At 41.8% G+C, this 19219-nt stretch overlaps 1 protein-coding gene across 2 annotated transcripts in view; it reads right to left on the reverse strand.

Moving 5' to 3' along the window:
- Nucleotides 1–2888: 2888 nt before the first annotated feature.
- elfn2b (extracellular leucine-rich repeat and fibronectin type III domain containing 2b) overlaps nucleotides 2889–19219 on the reverse strand; it is a 267994-nt gene continuing 251663 nt past the window's right edge. For both annotated transcript variants that reach the window (XM_061974087.1, XM_061974088.1), the window contains 2 exons: nucleotides 13078–13711; nucleotides 2889–12993 (listed from right to left, as the gene is read on the reverse strand). In XM_061974087.1, coding sequence (XP_061830071.1) covers nucleotides 10525–12993; nucleotides 13078–13416 — 2808 coding nt within the window. In that variant the 5' untranslated portion in view covers nucleotides 13417–13711 and the 3' untranslated portion in view covers nucleotides 2889–10524. The remainder of the gene's footprint in view (nucleotides 12994–13077; nucleotides 13712–19219) is intronic.

Raw genomic sequence — 19219 nt, forward strand, 5'->3', positions numbered from 1 at the left:
TGCGCTTACGCGCCAAACGGCAGTTCAGATTACCCACTCTTTTTGGATTCACTCGAGGGAGTACTGGAGAGTGCTCCCCCGGGTGATTCCCTCGTTCTACTGGGGGACTTCAACGCTCATGTTGGCAACGACAGTGAAACCTGGAGAGGCGTGATTGGGAAGAATGGCCGCCCGGATCTGAACCCGAGTGGTGTTTTGTTATTGGACTTTTGTGCTCGTCACAGATTGTCAATAACAAACACCATGTTCAAACATAAGGGTGTCCATATATGCACTTGGCACCAGGACACCCTAGGCCGCAGTTCCATGATCGACTTTGTAGTTGTGTCATCGGATTTGCGGTCTCATGTTTTGGACACTCGGGTGAAGAGAGGGGCGGAGCTTTCTACCGATCACCACCTGGTGGTGAGTTGGCTGCGATGGTGGGGGAGGATGCCGGACAGACCTGGTAGGCCCAAACGCATTGTGAGGGTTTGCTGGGAACGCCAGGCAGAGTCTCCTGTCAGAGAGAATTTCAATTCCCACCTCCGGAAGAACTTTGAACATGTCACGAGGGAGGCACTAGAGATTGAGTCCGAGTGGACGATGTTCCGTGCCTCTATTGTCGAGGCGGCCGATTGGAGCTGTGGCCGCAAGGTGGTTGGTGCCTGTCGTGGCTGTAATCCTAGAACCCGCTGGTGTCCAGCGGTAAGGGATGCCGTCAAGCTGAAGAAAAAGTCCTATCAGGCTCTTTTGGCTCATAGGACTCTGGAGGCAGCAGACAGGTACCGACAGGCCAAGCGATGTGCGGCTTCAGCGGTCGCGGAGGCAAAAACTCGGACATGGGAGGAGTTCGGGGAAGCCATGTAAAACGACTTCCGGATGGCTTCGAAGCGATTCTGGACCACCATCTGCCGCCTCAGGAAGGGGAAGCAGTGCAATGTCAACACCGTGTATGGTGAGGATGGTGTTCTGCTGACCTCGACTGCGGATGTTGTGGATCGGTGGAGGGAATACTTCGAAGACCTCCTCAATCCTACCAGCACGTCTTCCTATGAGGAAGCAGGGCCTGGGGAATCTGTGGTGGGCTCTCCTATTTCTGGGGCTGAGGTTGCCGAGGTAGTTAAAAAGCTCCTCGGTGGCAAGGCCCTGGGGGTGGATGAGAGCCGCCCGGAGTTCCATAAGGCTCTGGATGTTGTGGGGCAGTTTTGGTTGACAAGACAATATTATATTATCATAGACTCTGCAACATCGCGTGGACATCGGGGGCGGTACCTCTGGATTGGCAGACCGGGGTGGTGGTTCCTCTCTTTAAGAAGGGGAACCGGAGGGTGTGTTCCAACTATCGTGGGATCACACTCCTCAGCCTTCCTGGTAAGGTCTGTTCAGGTGTACTGGAGAGGAGGCTACGTCGGATAGTCGAACCTCGGATTCAGGAGGAACAGTGTGGTTTTCGTCCTGGTCGTGGAACTGTGGACCAGCTCTATACTCTCGGCAGGGTCCTTGAGGGTGCATGGGAGTTTGCTCAACCAGTCTACATGTGCTTTGTGGACTTGGAGAAGGCATTCGACCGTGTACCCCGGGAAGTCCTGTGGGGAGTGCTCAGAGAGTATGAGGTAACGGACTGTCTTATTGTGGCGGTTCGCTCCCTGTATAATCAGTGTCAGAGCTTGGTCCGCATTGCCGGCAGTAAGTCGGACCCATTTCCAGTGAGGGTTGGACTCCGCCAAGGCTGCCCTTTGTCACCGATTCTGTTCATAACCTTTATGGACAGAATTTCTAGGCGCAGTCAGGGCGTTGAGGGTATCTGGTTTGGTGGCTGCAGGATTAGGTCTCTGCTTTTTGCAGATGATGTGGTCCTGATGGCTTCATCTGGCCAAGATCTTCAGCTCTCACTGGATCGGTTCGCAGCCGTGTGAGGCGACTGGGATGGGAATCAGCACCACCAAATCCGAGTCCATGGTTCTCGCCCGGAAAAGGGTGGAGTGCCATCTCCGGGTTGGGGAGGAGATCTTGCCCCAAGTGGAGGAGTTCAAGTACCTTGGAGTCTTGTTCACGAGTGAGGGAAGAGTGGATCGTGAGATCGACAGGCGGATCGGTGCGGCGTCTTCAGTAATGCGGACGCTGTATCGATCCGTTGTGGTGAAGAAGGAGCTGAGCCAGAAGGCAAAGCTCTCGATTTACCGGTCGATCTACGTTCCCATCCTCACCTATGGTCATGAGCTTTGGGTCACGACTGAAAGGACAAGATCACGGGTACAAGCGGCCGAAATGAGTTTCCTCCGCCGGGTGGCGGGGCTCTCCCTTAGAGATAGGGTGAGAAGCTCTGTCATCCGGGGGGAGCTCAAAGTAAAGCCGCTGCTCCTCCACATGGAGAGGAGCCAGATGAGGTGGTTCGGGCATCTGGTCAGGATGCCACCCGAACACCTCCCTCGGGAGGTGTTTCGGGCACGTCCGACCGGTAGGAGGCCACGGGGAAGACCCAGGACAGGTTGGGAAGACTATGTCTCCCGGCTGGCCTGGGAACGCCTCGGGATCCCCCGGGAGGAGCTGGACGAAGTAGCTTGGGAGAGGGAAGTTTGGGCTTCCCTGCTTAGGCTGCCCCCGCGACCCAACCTCGGATAAGCGGAAGAAGATGGATGGATGGATGGATTTATATTATAATCTCAAAAATATATTTACAAATACATGTTTATTTATACAAATTCTTGATTTATTTGTATGTCACATTTTTATATTTATACATTTTATTTGTATTTATTTTCAAATCTCAAAAATATATTTACAAATACGCATTTATTTATACAAATTATCTATTTATTTGTATATCACATTTGTATTTGTATATGTATTAATATATGCATATATATTAATATCATATTGATATATATAAGTTGATGTGAGACAATTCTATTTCCATATTAAAATGATGAAAAAAAAAAATGAAAAAAAAAAAACATAAATACAATGTTCCCAAGTGAGTATTTTAAAGGCCATTCATGTTCTCACTCAGCAATTGACAACATTATTTTTGTTTGGTTTAGCTTTCATGGTGTAAATATGATTGAAATGATGGAAAAAACAAAAATAAAATGTTCCAAAGTGATTTAATAACTATTAAAAATCTCAATCAGCAACTGCTTGCATTACTGTTTTATGTAGTTTAGCTTTCATATTGTAAATGATGAACAACAAAAACCATAAATAAACGTTCCAAAGCAAATTAATGTTTTCAAACAGCAACTACTTGCATTACTGTTTCATTTAGTGCACCAACAAACTACATTTTTTTTAAATCCATTCCTATTTCCACAGCTCGCTTGTGCCAGCAGGTTTTCAGTTATGTCAGTGTCGGCAATATAGGTCTCATTTGAATAAAAACACAGTTTTTTTTCCCCAAGAGACTTCAAGGCTTTTAACGCCATAATTTAAAGTAAAAAGGTCACCCGGCTTCTGTCAAATGTTCAAATTAAATTTGAAAGTACTGAGCAGGAGAGCACTTAAACACGTCTCTTTTTATACAATTCCATCAATAAAAACTTTTCGATTGAACTCTGAACACATTTTTTTCACAAATGATGTTTAAATTATTGATCAAGGATGTGCTGTTATTTTGATATCAGTGACAAAACAGGAAGGGGCTAGGAATAAGTTTGTGGTAAAATTACATGGGCCTCTTCGGCCACCAATGGGTCGCAGGGTCCTATACAGGGCGACCTTGACCATAAAATACATTTTTCATCATTTTATTTAGTGACAGCTGCAATGAACGTCCACCACTTCTTGTCTTGTGTGAACTTGTTTTGGCAAAGAAGGAAATCATGTCAGATGAAGTGGTGAACATGGGCTTCAATCACAGTAGACTGGCAACCTTTTAAGATGATCCCAGTTCGAAGAACATTTTCCCAGAGAAAAAAACCCTCCAGCAGTTGTTTCCAGAGCCACAAGCACCACATTTGGAACCTTGGAGGGTTTAATCTCATTCGCAACTTTGTCATTTTCAAGACCGAAATGTGGAACATAAACAAAATCCTGTTTGAGGTCACAGGGAGTCAAAGAAACCAAACAAAGCAAGGTGTTCTCAGAAGAATGCTGTCGAAAATCGTACAAAAAGTTAGTAAAATACAAAGCATTTGAAAAATATATACTTGTGTCAATAATATCCTTGTAGTGAAGGGATATACAACTAAGCTGTTTAAGGGGTCAATTTTCCAGAAAGCTAAGGACTGTGAGGCCGGGTTCTCCCGTCATTGTTATTTTTATTTTGTATACTCCTGAGAACCACCATGAATTGATTAACGTGGACCCCGACTTAAACAAGTTGAAAAACTTATTCGGGTGTTACCATTTAGTGGTCAATTGTACGGAATATGCACCGTACTGTGCAATCTACTAATAAAAGTATCAATCGATCAATCAAAAGCGTCCTCTACAGTAGACATTAGTGTTGTCCCGATACCAATATTTTGGTACCGGTACCAAAATTATTTCCATACTTTTCGATACTTTTCTGTACTTTTCTAAATAAAGGGGACCACAAAAAATGTCATTATTGGCTTTATTTTAACAAAAAATCTTATTGTACATTAAACATATGTTTCTTATTGCAAGTTTGTCCTAAAATAAAATAGTGAACATACAAGACAACTTGTCTTTTAGTAGTAAGTAAACAAACAAAGGCTCCTAATTTTGCTGCTGACATATGCAGTAACATATTGTGTCATTTATCATTCTATTATTTTGTCAACATTATTAAGGACAAGCAGTAGAAAATGAATTATTAATCTATTTGTTCATTTACTGTTGATATCCGCTTACTTTCTCTTTTAACATGTTCTATCTACACTTCTGTTAAAATGTAATAATCACTTATTCTTCTCTTGTTTGGATGTTTTACATTAGTTTTTGATGATACCACAAATTTGGGTATCAATCCGATACCAAGTCGTTACGGGATCATGCATTGGTCATATTCAAAGTCCTCATGTGTCCAGGGACATATTTCCAGAGTTTATAAACATAATATAAATTTTTTTTAAACGAAAGAAGATGTTATGATGCCAGAAAATATTGACGTAATCATAGTAGTATCGACTAGATACGCTCCTGTACTTGGTATCATTACAGTGGATGTTAAGTGTAGATCCACCAATGGCGTTTGTTTACATTTTGACGCCGGTGAGCTACGGTGTGTAGTGAAGCATGTTTAGCTATTCCTCGTCCTGCAGGAATGATACTTTTAATTAACTTACTTTATTTGTCGCCATGGAGGCGAGGATTAGTGATTTAGAAGTAGCTAAAACACTCCAGACTGCGGCTGGACTTTAGCCGCTAGCTAGCTAGCTAGCCATGTCTTAAAGCACCTCTTCCTGAGGGCGTTTCAGTGTTATAACTTCACCTTTATCTTTAATTTTTAAGCCAAAATGCGTCCGTTCCCCCTTTTCTGTCCACACACTGTGTCTGTTTGTAAGTACTCCGTGATTGTGCGCTGCCGAACATGCTCCTCTGCTCGTAAACCAGCAATGACACGACGTGACGACGACGGCAGACCGGTACTTTTCAGAGGCGGTATAGTACCGAATATGATTCATTGGTATCGCGGTACTATACTAATACCGGTATACCGTACAACCGTAGTAGACATTTGATTTTAGTCTATTTATTTTTTCAGAGTTAAAGGAGTGCCGTGCAAAAAAAGCTAGTCTAAGATGCTGCAAAAATGTGAGTTTCTCACATGTTTTTTTTTAACTGAACTCGCAGGCGCCACCAGATGGAACCTTGAGGATCACCACCAGTATAACTAAAACAGATGAACAAGTGGCTACTGACTGCATCTGACGAAAACAAGCTACTGCAACACCTTTGTTACATAAGTAATAAAAAAAGAAGCGTAACTGCCAAAATGAGAGGACTTTAAGGGATGCCTTGAGGAACGCCTCAGTTATGTAAATCACAAGTTTGGACCCTAGTGTTCTATGTTTGCTGGCAATGTTAAAATGTCAATGCAAAGATGGCTATATAGCTTATCATTTTGTGGACTTGAGTGCCCAAACCAGGGTAGTCCCAGGCTAAATTATTTGGAGCCCCTCCGCATTACAAAATGTGTTCAAACTTTTTTATTCATGCGAAACCATTTTTATACTTTTTTTTAAATGAAACCTAAATTTAATGTGATGCATGTTTTGTTCAAAAATGAATAAATGGGAAATAAATAGTTAAAAAAATTGCTTTTGTGAAAAATAACAATTTTAACATAATTAAAAAAATATATTTTTTTAAACACTTCTATCTTAACCTCTTAAGGCCCAAGCTGTTTGTTTACATGCTTTTTTTAATTTCTCTTTGCTATTTGGGCTTATTGGACCCTAATTAGAATTTAAAAAAAATAAGAATCATCTTTTTATATGATGTACTTAGTCCATAAGTAACAAACATGTACTTCATGTTTAGTGACATGCTAATTCATACACTTTTTTTTCCAAATTCCATTGTATGATATACTCTTCTGACACCACCAGATGGCAGTATAAGTGTCCACATAAGCGGCCATAAGACCCCAATTCAGTAGTGTACACAATTTTGGAAATAAGAGCTAAAAGGTGCTGTCCACGCATGTGGCCACTAAGCCCTTTAGAAGTTAATTATGACTGGGACTTGAACCCGGTACCCTTTACCTTGACAAGGCCGGCACTAAAACTGCATGCCACAGGAGCCAGAAGTACTAAGTAGGGAAATTTGCCATAATACAGGTGAAACAAATAAATAAATAATATATTTTTTTAAGTTTGTTTATTCCAGCAATTCGATTTACAAGGTGAAACTAATACATCATAAAGGATCATAACATGCAACTCTTCATTTGTCAAGCCTTCTTTTGATTACATTTTGATTTTACGAAAATGAATTGAAATAAATTGAATTAAGTCTCAGATAATATGTATGCCATGATCATCAAAATGATAACAAATAAAGGCTTGACACGTCTCACTTTGCATGTGGTGAGTTTATATCACATTAGTTTCACATTTGACGTTGGATTGCTGACGTGAACAAACTTGCGCGCGATATTCAAATTGTTTGAGTTTCACCTGTATTCTTATCAGCGACGGAGCATGAATTCATATTTCATATGACGCGCCCTGTCATTCGTTAATTGCCATTTTATATGCGCTTCTTCGTACAAAAAGGGGCTAGAGTTTAGGGTGGGGCAGCCCTGAATGCAACTGTGACAACCCACCATGGGACGCATGAAAGTTGCAAGTGCGAGTACTCTGATGAATAAGGTGAAAAACACTATTGAATATAAAGTAAAAAGGCGGTGCCCGCGTGGTTTACCTCTCTCCTCCTCCTTCGCCATTTTGTGCATTATCTATGAGTGTCTGCAACCGATTAATTGTATTTAAATAATTTCTAATGCTTTTTACGATTTGGTCTTTGTCGGACCTTTAAGTACCACTGTACCGTATTTTCCGGACCATAGGGCACACTGGATTATAAAGTGCACTGCCAATGAATGGTCTATTTTCGATCGTTTTTCATATATAAGGCGCACCGGATTATCATATCATTATTATTTTTTTATGAATTGAAAACACTTCCTTGTGGTCTACATAACATGTAGCAGTGGTTCTTTGGTCAAAATGTTGCATAGATTATGTTTCTGACAGTTGCTTCAGGATGTGCCGTATTGTGGGCGGTCTTATATACGTGGCTCACCTTCGGGAGTGTCATCTTTGTTGTAGCGGTGTAGCGTGCAAGGACGGGGGTGGAAGAAGTGTCAAAGGATGGAGCTAACTGTTTTAATGACATTCATACTTTACTTAAATCAATAACGGAGCAGCATCTCCTCATCCGCTGGAAATGTGTCCCATGAAAAAACCTCTGACCGGAACTCTCTAATAACTAAAGTTCCTTGGGTGAATAATGTAAACTCACTACACAGGTATGTTTTAGCGCTTTCATGGCAGATATAAGTAAGAACTTTACACTACTTTATATTAGAAATGGCAACAGCGGAGGATGAATGTCCCATAACAAGAAGATTAAGTCATAAGAAAAAGCTTATTGACTACGTAGTCGACACGGACTACAAAGGCGGACGCGCGCAATTTTACAGGACTCAGATCCCAAATACAGATCATCAGGTGCCAGAAGGTAAGAAAAGTTGCTTTTGCACAATATTGCGAAACAAAACGCCAAATATGTCTTACCTTATACACACACCATAATAATACCTGTATGTTGAGCACAGTACAATCCATCAAGCGGTGCGGGATTCATAGCTTACCAAAGTCGTACTAAAACATTTTGATAGATTTTTGAGCTCCGTGTGTAATGTTCTATATTTTCAATGGAACATATACAATGTTGGTGTTGTTTACTTGAGTCATATTGCAGTTTACACGTATCTCTTATGTTTGACTGCCATCTACTGGTCACACTTATCATTTCACCATGTACCAAATAAAATAGCTTCGAGGTCGGTAAGCAAAATCAGAATTATTGCATACATTAGGCGCACCGAGTTATAAGGCGCACTGTCAAGTTTTGAGAAAAAAATATATTTTAAGTGCGCCTTATAGTCTGGAAAATTGGGTACATTTTATTATAATTGCAATGCCATCTCTAACGAGCCATGTGGTATGACAGGATGGTGAATTCTGCCAACACGTCTGCGTCAACCTGAGAACATTAACCTAACTGCAACTTTGCAGCACGTCAATAAGCGCAACTATAATAAGCCACATCCCAACATTCAATTGTTGATTTGTTAAATGATTAATCGGGAAATGCATATCATCCCTATGTTATACTTTCAATGGCCCAGCCTATCTTTTAAAAACATAGAACCGTTAGCCCACTCTTAGTCCAACTGGAACCCCTAAATGCAGCATTGTTCTTCTCAACATACAAATTAAGAAAAACAAAAGTTTAATTTGATTTGTTTCCAATGCCCTTGTTCCAGGAAATCCAATAGTACTTCTTTAGTCTTTTTTCATAGTTAATTACTTTTTGTACAAAATCCTACTTAATTCTTCTGAGAACAGCTTAAGGAAAGATGACTTGAGGGAAAGAAATAGAAAAAATATATATGTATGTTTTTGCTTTATGTGGCAGATATGCTTACGGTTAAAGCTTCCCAAGCTTTCTTTCCCTTACAACTCATATGTACAAGACAATAAACAATAAAAACACCTTGAATGTCTCTAAGCAGTTTTCTGTGGAGTTTAGCCCTAAATAGAAATATGAGGCAAGGATCACTTGAGTTTTTCACATTTTACGGTAGCAGTTAAACGACCAAGAATGGTCATGTTTCACAGCGGTTTGGGCGGATCTTTGCAAAAGGCCAACAACAATTGGATAATGGTGCTCAAACAGTAGCAAGAGGCACTGTGCAGCTTAAGAATAGCTGAGTGTCACCATGTACAGTATGTCTGAGAAATAACTGTTGTTATTTGTGCATTCATCCACATGTTTAGTCATGTGACATTAGTTATACACAGCCAGACATCCATATATATTCACAAGTATGAATTAAAATCAATTTGGGCGCAGACAATATAATCTGACAAGGCATGCCAACACCCACTTACACTGACCACTGTGTACTGAACACACACACACGGTTATAAACCATAAGCGAACATGCCTGTCACGAGATGGATAATTGAGTCAATTGACATTAGAAGATAACTGAAAAGAGATGTTGGCAGTAATATTAAAAGGGTTTTTTACCCCTGTGTTATTACATTTAAATGTTAAATGATTTGGAATGTACTGTTACTTGTCTTCTCCTGCTGTATGATCTTCCACGGATTCTCACAAAATCCCATTTGCATCACTTGTTGACATAATAATTAAGAAAAAAAAAAAAATGCTACGCACTGATGTCAATCTTTCATACTGACGTTAAACCGCAGATTTCCTTTTATCATGGCCACAATTGATGTATTTACTTCTCCGTGTGTGGCATTAGCTGTTGAAATGCAAATGTCTCTGCCCCATCTGGTACGTCCAGCCTGTATTTGACATCTCTGTCAACAGTTCAGCATGTGGTCACCTCCAACAGAGTAACTTCCACTCGGGTCTAAATATATCCACGTGCTGCATTATGTATACCTCCCAGCTCCAGTGATGAGTTCTTCTAATTTAACACCGGTGATTTCCCAAAGATTAAAACACATGGCACTGAGCGAGTATGGTCTAAAAGATCCCAAAACGTGGCCACGCAAATATTATTAAACTGTTAACTTTTGCTATTTGTGAGATCAACAAAACCTGAAAATGTAAAATGTTCTATAAACGGTGCTACAATGAATTGTAAAATAAAAAAGCCATTGTGAGTTATATCCCAGGTGTCCCAGGCACAGTTGCACAGTCTGTGCTCGAAGCACAATATCCTATACACAGAGCATGCCAAAAAAACGAAAAGGCAAAGTAGTGTCCAAGATTTTTCTTCTCTCTACCTTTAAGAAGGTTCTCCATCCTACAAATGGCAGAGTAGAACCAGAAGTAAACAAACAATGCTTAATACTGGTCCCCCAGTCAAAGCTTTTGCTGTGCCGATACACCCTTCCAGTAATCCAGGATGTCATGCAGGTCCTCGCCTTTAGCAAATTGCACCTTCTTCCGAAGGGCGTTCCCGGCCGTTACGTAACAAGCCTCATCACGCTGGCCTTTACGGTAAGGACGGAAGCGCTCCCAGATCCTCAGTGTGCTCTCCGAGGAGTACTCAGGACTGGAGGAGTAGCCGGAGTAACTAGAATGGTGGCGAGCCGGCGAAAGCTGGGAGTAAGATGCTGCATCTCTACGGGAGCGTGATAGCGGCTTTAGGAAGGAAACCCTCTGGGCTGGGGACCCCTGGTGGGAGCCGTCGTAGTAGAGAGCTGGGACAGAGTGGCGGTGCTCTGAGCAGTGGTAGTCCTGCTGCACATCCAACTGCTGTTGCTGTTGATGATAATGATGAGCATTTTGGTTTTCCTGATGTTGGGCACCAACACCACCACTGTCGCAACCACCGCCACCCCCTCCAGTGCAGCTCATACTCCCCACTAACGGCAGTCTTTCCAGGGGCTCCCCACAGCCCACAGGACTGGCCCGGTCTGAGTATTGTTGTTGATTACAGGCATCTGGACTCCTTGGCTCTGGAACATCTAGACTATAGACACGAGCTCCTCCACGCTCCCTGTCCCGGCCTACAGAGCCACAAGAGTTGGTGCTGGTCTGTTTCTTGACGGCGTTCACAATCACCACAGCTGCATCCGCACTCATTTGGCGCTGAATGGGGCGTACAGCGTTTGCCGGTGGTGGCGGTCTGTAGGGAGGGGTGACGACGAAGCCACCACCGCTGATCCCTGGGCGCTCAGAAAGTGGGGTATTCAAGGCAGGGAGAGGGGGTGGAAGTGGGATTTTGTTACCTTGGCATGAGTCCGTCATCCCTTGTGAAAGAGTAATCAAGCCACGGGTAAGGGCGGATGAGCTGTTAGGGGGTGGGGAGGTAGGGTTGGAGGAAGGTGTAGGATTTGGAGAGGAGCCTGAAGCTGCAACAGCTGCTGCATCTAGCTTCAGTGCATCAATGCAGTTGTTAATAATCTGGTTGACTTTGTCCACCTCCATTGCAATGGTCGAGATCTCTGATGCTGAGCCATGCCCGTCGTCCTCAGAGTCTTCTCCAACATCAGTTCCATCATCCTCCCTTAAATCATCCCCTCTCATCACTCCATGCCCACTGTCTCCTCCGAGCCTCTCCATCCCTGCCCCCCCACTTCTGATATCCATGTAGTTCCCTTTACTTCCCATGGCCTCTGAGAAAGCCGTGGCCATCTTTTCCACTTGGGGGATAGACGACAGTCTTGAGGAACTGGTGTTAGCTGAGTGAAGCATTCCAGTGCTCGAGGATGTAGACATGGGTAGCTTTCCCCCATGGTGGTGATGATATTGGTGGTGCTCTCTGGAGTGTTCCTGCAGCTTGTGGACTGCTGCTGGATCATTTGCAACTGCTGCTGCCACCTGAGGTCCGTAGCGCATCTCCAGAATAGTTTTCTTGACACAGATAACCTTCTTCTTCTCATCATGCATACGTTTCTTTCGTAAACAGTAATAGACAAAGCCCAAAACAATGAGCATGCCAAATAGGCAGCCCACTATTGTCATGATGTAGTGTGTAGTGGTGGAAGGTGTGGGGAGTATGTTCTCGGAGCGAGTGGAAAACGTGAGGCAGGTGTGGTTATATCTTTGAGAGTTACGGATGGATGCGACACAGAAGGTGTAATTGGTGTGTGGTTTGAGCTTGCTGAGGGTGATTTTTTCCTTGTTGTTCTTTAGCGTCATAACATCTGACACGTACGTGTGGTTGTACTGTGTTAGAATATACATTTTGCTGAAGGGCCTTGGAATCTGGACGAGAAGCGACGCTGATGACAAAGACACCTGATGGAGCTTGATGCTTGGAATGAAGTTGTTTTCTATCCCTGTGGAGGTGTTTGGCTGGTGGTAAGGACCCACACCACCGTACATATCTGGACCCATCCCAGAAGGACCATCCAGGTCTGGCGGGAGGGATGTCATTCCAGGAATCATCACTCCGTCTCTGCAGTGGGAGAACAAGATGTTTTTGGCATTTCGAGCGGCATGACCGGAAGCAATGGGGCTCAGCAGGGGAAAGCCGAACATCTCCCGGGGTGTCTCGCACTGAAGACGATCGTAGGTGTGCGTAACGTTGTTGAAGGATTCCAGCCAGATAAGGAAACTGTAAAGATCACAGCCACAATGGAAAGGATTTGCTGCTAGTTCACAAACCATTAGGTGATTTAGAACTGTGAATGTCGAGGGATCAATCCGGCCAAGTTTGTTGGATGACAGATCAATGCTGCTAAGGCTGGGGCACTCCCAGAATGCATTGCTGGCGATAACCTCAATCAGATTATGCTGGAGGAATAGACATTGCATTCGGCTGAGCCCCCTCATCATACCCTCTGTCAGGTTGGTTAGTTTGTTGTAGCCCAGCTGTAGGACCTAAGAAAACACAAAACCATGTATAAAGAGAACATTAGAACCAAAATATATCTGAATACACTGCAGCTTTATGGTTTGTGTCACCTGTAGGTTAGCTTGTCCCGAAAAGGCACCATCTTCGATGTAGCTGATTTCATTCTTGGTCAGATTGAGATCTGTGAGGTTGGTGAATCGGTACATGGAGTTTAGGGACACAGCTTTAAGTTTGTTCTCATTGAGTCTCAAGTCATGGACAGTGTTGTTGATGTGTTGTGGGATTGTCTCGTACGGTGGTTGGTTCTGACTGCAGATAGCCAACCACACGTAACCTTTGTCCCCCTCAATGAGCCAGCAGTCCCCGTTGACCACACCGGGAAAGCGGCTGGCAATTAGGAGGGAGGAAATAATAGCAATGAAACCTGATGTGGTGGAAAGACTCTGCATGATGAAGATGAACGAGGGGATGCTTTTCAATCCAGAAGAGAAATGCAAGGGCAGGCACAAAGGAGGCTGTGTTTGTCGGTGAAAAAGAATTCAGCAACGGTGTCAGGTAAGGCCGCTGACAGAGGAGGTTAGGGGTCCGTGTAGGGTACAGAAGGGGTGTAGGCTTTTCAATGTCAGTCACAGCTTTATGGCTATCATGTTTGATTAGCAGGTCACCCGTGTTACGTCATGTCTTGTCGGGCTGCAGTGAGGAGAGCCACAGCTTATCTTCATGCTCTCACAGGATCTCAGCTCTCTGTAGAGAAAATACAACACAAGGCAAACATATTACTTTGGGGATTATGCATATTTTATCACTTCATTTCAAAAGGACTTTCATATAAAGTTGCATTAAATCCCTGAATGAGTGTAAAAAAAACAACATTATGATTTGTGCATTTTCAGAATGTGCTTGTTCTATTTTTAAACAAAGAAAACAATCTGAAGTTCTCTTTATTTTTAAGTTGTCGTGCCGTGATTTGGACAGTTCGGCCCACTTGGGAGTAGCTTTTTCTCCATGTGGCCTCCCATCTGAAATGAGTTCGACACCCCTGATCTATACTCATTCATCCCTCCCCTCTCCCCCCTTCCTGCAAATACAATGAGGTCATCAAGCTGTGTCTGCTATATGCTGTACATGCTCTTCTGCCAATAGCCCCTCAGGCCACGGAGCAAAGGATTCACAGTAATTCCAAAACTGAGAACACATTGTCTCCCGTACGACATTTCTCGTGGTGACACTCTTATGGGCGAAAGACAACCTCTGTGTTCCATCTGCATGTCATTTGAATAGCAGTCAAGTGTTTGCATAAATAGAGGATTAGCTGCCTGTTGCATCATGAGAGAAATTGCCCACTTGCCGATTGAACGGCTTGGAAAAGCATACCGCTTACACAATCCTCCCTTATATATGTACATTCCAAATCCACATGCTTTTAAATCCTCAGTGTTTCATCCCACATCCACCTTTCTTTCGAACAGTCTTTAGATTCTCAATATCGTCACATCAGAACCACTTCTGTCTTTCACTCTGCTGAACTTTGTATTTGCTTTGTGCTCAGATGTCTTTCAAATGTGTCTATTCCGGTCCATACTCCCTGAAGGAGCCCATTCTCCTGTGTAAGCCATGAACTACTTCAGAAATGCTAGTAAGTAACCTGAAATGGTCACAAATGGAAAAATAACAAAGAAGAGTGTGTGACAAAACACACCCCAGGAGGTAATTCAACATTACTTTTTTCCCAAGCTTTGAACCCTGCGGCTTAAAAAACAGTGCGCCTAATTCATGTATTTTTCTTCTAAAACGGCCATATTTTTTTGTATTCAACAAATACTTTTAATATAAACACCGACAGACACCAAAAAGGTGTGTTATTGTTTGTGCTATGGCTCCATCTTTCGGACAAGTTCGCTCACTGCAGGTGTACTTCGAACTATTCGCTAGCTACTAGCGAGCTGTTAGCTGGCTATGTTTTAAAGTGTTTATAGTGCCACCTTTATCATTAGTTTTAAAGACCATCTTTTGTCTCCACACTTTCTGCTTGCAAGTGCTCTGTGCATGTGTTTATGTTGACTCGTGACATGCGCCTTGTCGTGCCATCAGCCGGTGCATGAAAAAAAAAAAAAGTACTGGTATTTTTCAAAGGCAGTATAGTACCTTTTTAATTCATTAGTACCGTGGTATTTCATTAGTACCTCTATACCAGGGGTCGGCACCCCAACATGTTGAAAGAGACATATTGGACCAAAAATACAAAAAAACAAATTTGTCTGGAGGCGCAAAAAGTTAAAAGCCTTATGTAAGTGTAATGAAGGCAAAACATTAAGTAGGTGTCTCAAAGGGTTAGGTAACTCCTGGAAATTAAAGGCTTAAAACTGCCAAAGGTATAGATGTGTATGCCCAAATTAAAGGAAAGGACATGCTGTCTTCTTCTATTGGATTTATTACAATCTTTGCAAGCTGGGTAACGTTTTCTGTGGTCTGGAACAACAGGGCACACAATCAGAAATACAGACAATATTACATACATATAATGTGTCATGAGACATGCAAATATAAATTAAATACCCATAGGACATAAGTAAAGGAAATTAAATGAACTCAAATATACCTACAAATGAGGCATAATGATACTATATGTACACACAACTAGCCTAAATAGCATGTGCGCATGGATTATTAGCACTCCACGCAAGTAAATAACAACAACAAAGCTCACCTTTGTGCATTCACGCACAGCATAAAACGTTTGGTGGACAAAACGAGACAAAGAAGGAGTGGCATAAAACACGTCTTTCTGTGGCATCAACGGAGAAAGTTGTACTATGGTGAGTTCAAGGACTGCCAAAATTAGTAGGACAAAACGATGCAGGCCAAATACTGTCATCAGGAAAGCATAAATACAAACATATTAAACAGTGGGCTTTCTAACAATTAGGAAGGTGTGTGTGATGTTTGTCCTCCTACACAAACATTATTAAAACAACAATTTTCCCCCCTTCTTTTTCCATTTTTGAAAAAGCTCCAGGGAGCCACTATGGCGGTGCTAAAGAGCCTCATGCGGCTCGAGAACCACGGGTTGCTGACCCCCACGCTATACCGTAAAACCCTATTTATTGGGGATGCAAATCTTACATCAACACACAATTTGATCCAATTCTTGGGGTGATGATTCGATTCAAAATTTGATTCTCGATTCAACAGGATCTAAACCGATTCTTTGGTACAAAAATAATAATAAAACCTTTCAAAACAGGTTACATGTTACAAAAGCTACACTTGACTGCTGACATACAGTATGTTACGGATATGTCCTAAAACCGTATTGGCAGTAAAAAAAAAAAGTATCCTTTAAAAAAAAAAGATTCTTTAGAATTATAAATTAATTTAGAAATGCAATAAATAAGAATCGCGATTCGGGTGAGAATCAATTTTTTTTCAGCATTCCTACTAAATTATTAGCATCTTTTATATGGTGAATCCAATGTACCATAAATTCCGGACTATAAGTCGCTACTATTTTCCCTACACTTGGACCATGCAGCTTATAAAACGGTGCAGCTAATTTATGGATTTTTTTTTTTTTCAGCTAATTGCCATTACGTTTTGTGGTCAATAGTTTCCATTAAACCCAATCAGAAGACTGAAATGATGCGTTATTGTTTGTGCTGTGGCGCCACCTTTTGGACGAGTTTGCTCACTGCAGGTGCTGCGAGTTCAAAATGTACTTCCTGTTTTGCCTCGAACCGAAAGCAAATAACCGTCCATATTGTTTCAGCTCGAAAGGATTCTTCATTCATCACTCCAAGCAAAGTTTGTAAGATTTACAATTTCACTAAAACAATTCATAGTTACTAAACCGTCCTGTAGGAGTGTTTTCATGCGTATTTGTCCGTGCTATGGTAATGTAATTAAGGTAAGTGCCGTTAGCATTAGCTAACATGCTAACACATCTATGAGTGTCTGTATTGGTATTATTAACTTACTATAGCATTCTTTGTGTTGTTTCAGTTTCACACATTTCTCAGTAAATTCACCAAAACGTCACCCGTGGAGTTATTGAGTCGGTTAAGCTGATTGGAGAGTGAGCTTCCACATGAATTGATTAACGTGTACCCCGACTTAAACAAGTTGAAAAACTTATTCGGGTGTTACCATTTAGTGGTCAATTGTACGGAATATGTACTGTACTGTGCAATCTACTAATAAAAGTTTCGATCAATCACTCAGCTACGATGCTACTGTTGCGAACTCGCATGGCTGCAGTAGAAGTGACCCCAAGAGGCACCAACCAGGAGAGTGAAGATCAGGTAAGAGTCTTTTAATTTCTCAAAACAGAGAAGGAAGCAGTCGTGCATGTAAAGTTCTTAACACAGTCAATCCTTCGAGCCCTGGGGAACAGGCGAGGCAGACATAAATAGCAGCCTGATTGGCAACTGCAACCAGGTGTGCCGGGCTGCCAATCAGGGACAGGTGAGGAAAACGTGCGCTCAGAGGAGACATGCAGGAAATTGAAATCAAATAGGAGCGCTGGCCAGAAAAAAAAAACACAAAACAAGGAAACACAAACAGAAGTGAAGTGACAGATCGTCACAGCTACGATGACTTATGTTGCGTTTGATCACTGATTGAAAACAATTAAGGTATGTAAATAATCATGTACAAAATCCATCCATCCATTTTCTACTGCTTATTCCCTTCGGGGTCGCGGGGGTGCTGGAGCCTATCTCAGCTACAATCGGGCGGAAGGCGGGGTACACCCTGGACAAGTCGCCACCTCATCACAGGGCCAACACAGATAGACAGACAACATTCACACTCACATTCAAACACTAGGGCCAATTTAGTGTTGCCAATCAACCTAATGTACAAAATCTTTCTGTGTAAATCATTAATTTCACAACATATATATCTGTGGGTCATACTTTGGTGTGGCTAATATATGGACTAATATTGTATTCTTATACATTTAGTGGGTGCGGCTTATACGGTATATTAGCATCAAGCTGGCACCTTTATTTTGATGCATTTCTTTAATTTTGTAATGTCTCAAAAAAGTTATTTTGTATGTCATGAAAAGTTATACTGACATATTTTATTTCTGTGTGTTCAGGTTTTTTTTTAGTGTTTTGAAGTAAAGATTTAAAAGGCTCTCGAATAAAGACAACTTGTTATCTTTCTAAGCCAGCAAGAAGAGGCATTAGCTGGGAAAGAACAGCTGAGTTCTTTTATCGGACGTTTTAGATGCATGCCGGTATAATCCGATACCTGTTTTTTTGCTGCTATCAGACTGATATCATTCAGCCCTATTCTCCGTGCATATACAGTCATGGTCAAAAGTTTACTTACACGTGGAAAGAACATAATGTCATGGCTGTCTTGAGTTTCCAATTAATTTCTACAACTCTTATTTTTTTGTGATAGAGTGATTGGAGCACATACTTGTTGGTCACAAAAAAATATTCATGAAATTTGGTTCTTTTATGAATGTATTATGGGTCTACTGAAAATGTGACCAAATCTGCTGGGCCAAAAGTACACATACATATCCATCATTGCCAAATATTAACCAAATACAATATTTTAACTTTTACCAATTTCATTTTGTTACACACAGTCAAACTGGTTTTTAAATGGTTGGATAATTCTGCTCCCTAATTGCTCTACAAGGCAATTACAAGACTGCAAAAAGGTACCAGATCTACCACCCAAGCAATGTCAAAAGGCAACTGTTGTGTTCCATTTCGTAGGACATCTTTTGCCCAAACTGCCTTTTCAATAAAAGGACCACAACTCTTTACCGGACACTTTGAAAAGTATACCTGCACTTGTCACTTTCAAAAAACAAGCAAAGTTATGGCTAGTTGAGCAACAATCGTGTTCCCCTGTATACTTTTTACTATTTTTTACTAATTGGTTGTTATCTAGTCTGCACTTTGTCTGTGTTATTATTACTATTGGCTTTTAACTGTAGTTTGCACTTTGTCTATATTATTACTATTATCATTATTATCGACTCATTCTATTTTTTATTTTCCTATTTTAATAATGTTGGATCTGTGTTGTTGTTGTTGGGGACAAGTGTTGTAAATTAGCTTTGGCTACAAACACTATGATGCATACATTGGATAACTGTTTCAGATGTCTATGTTTTTGTATCTGTCCCTATTTCAAATAAACCTCTATAATACAGCAATGGTAATATTTAGTTACAGAACTTTCCTCCAGAATGTCTTATCTTTGTCCATGTGATGTCAGATAAAA

This window comes from Nerophis lumbriciformis, linkage group LG22, assembly GCF_033978685.3.
Source record: "Nerophis lumbriciformis linkage group LG22, RoL_Nlum_v2.1, whole genome shotgun sequence".
Lineage (NCBI taxonomy): Eukaryota > Metazoa > Chordata > Actinopteri > Syngnathiformes > Syngnathidae > Nerophis > Nerophis lumbriciformis.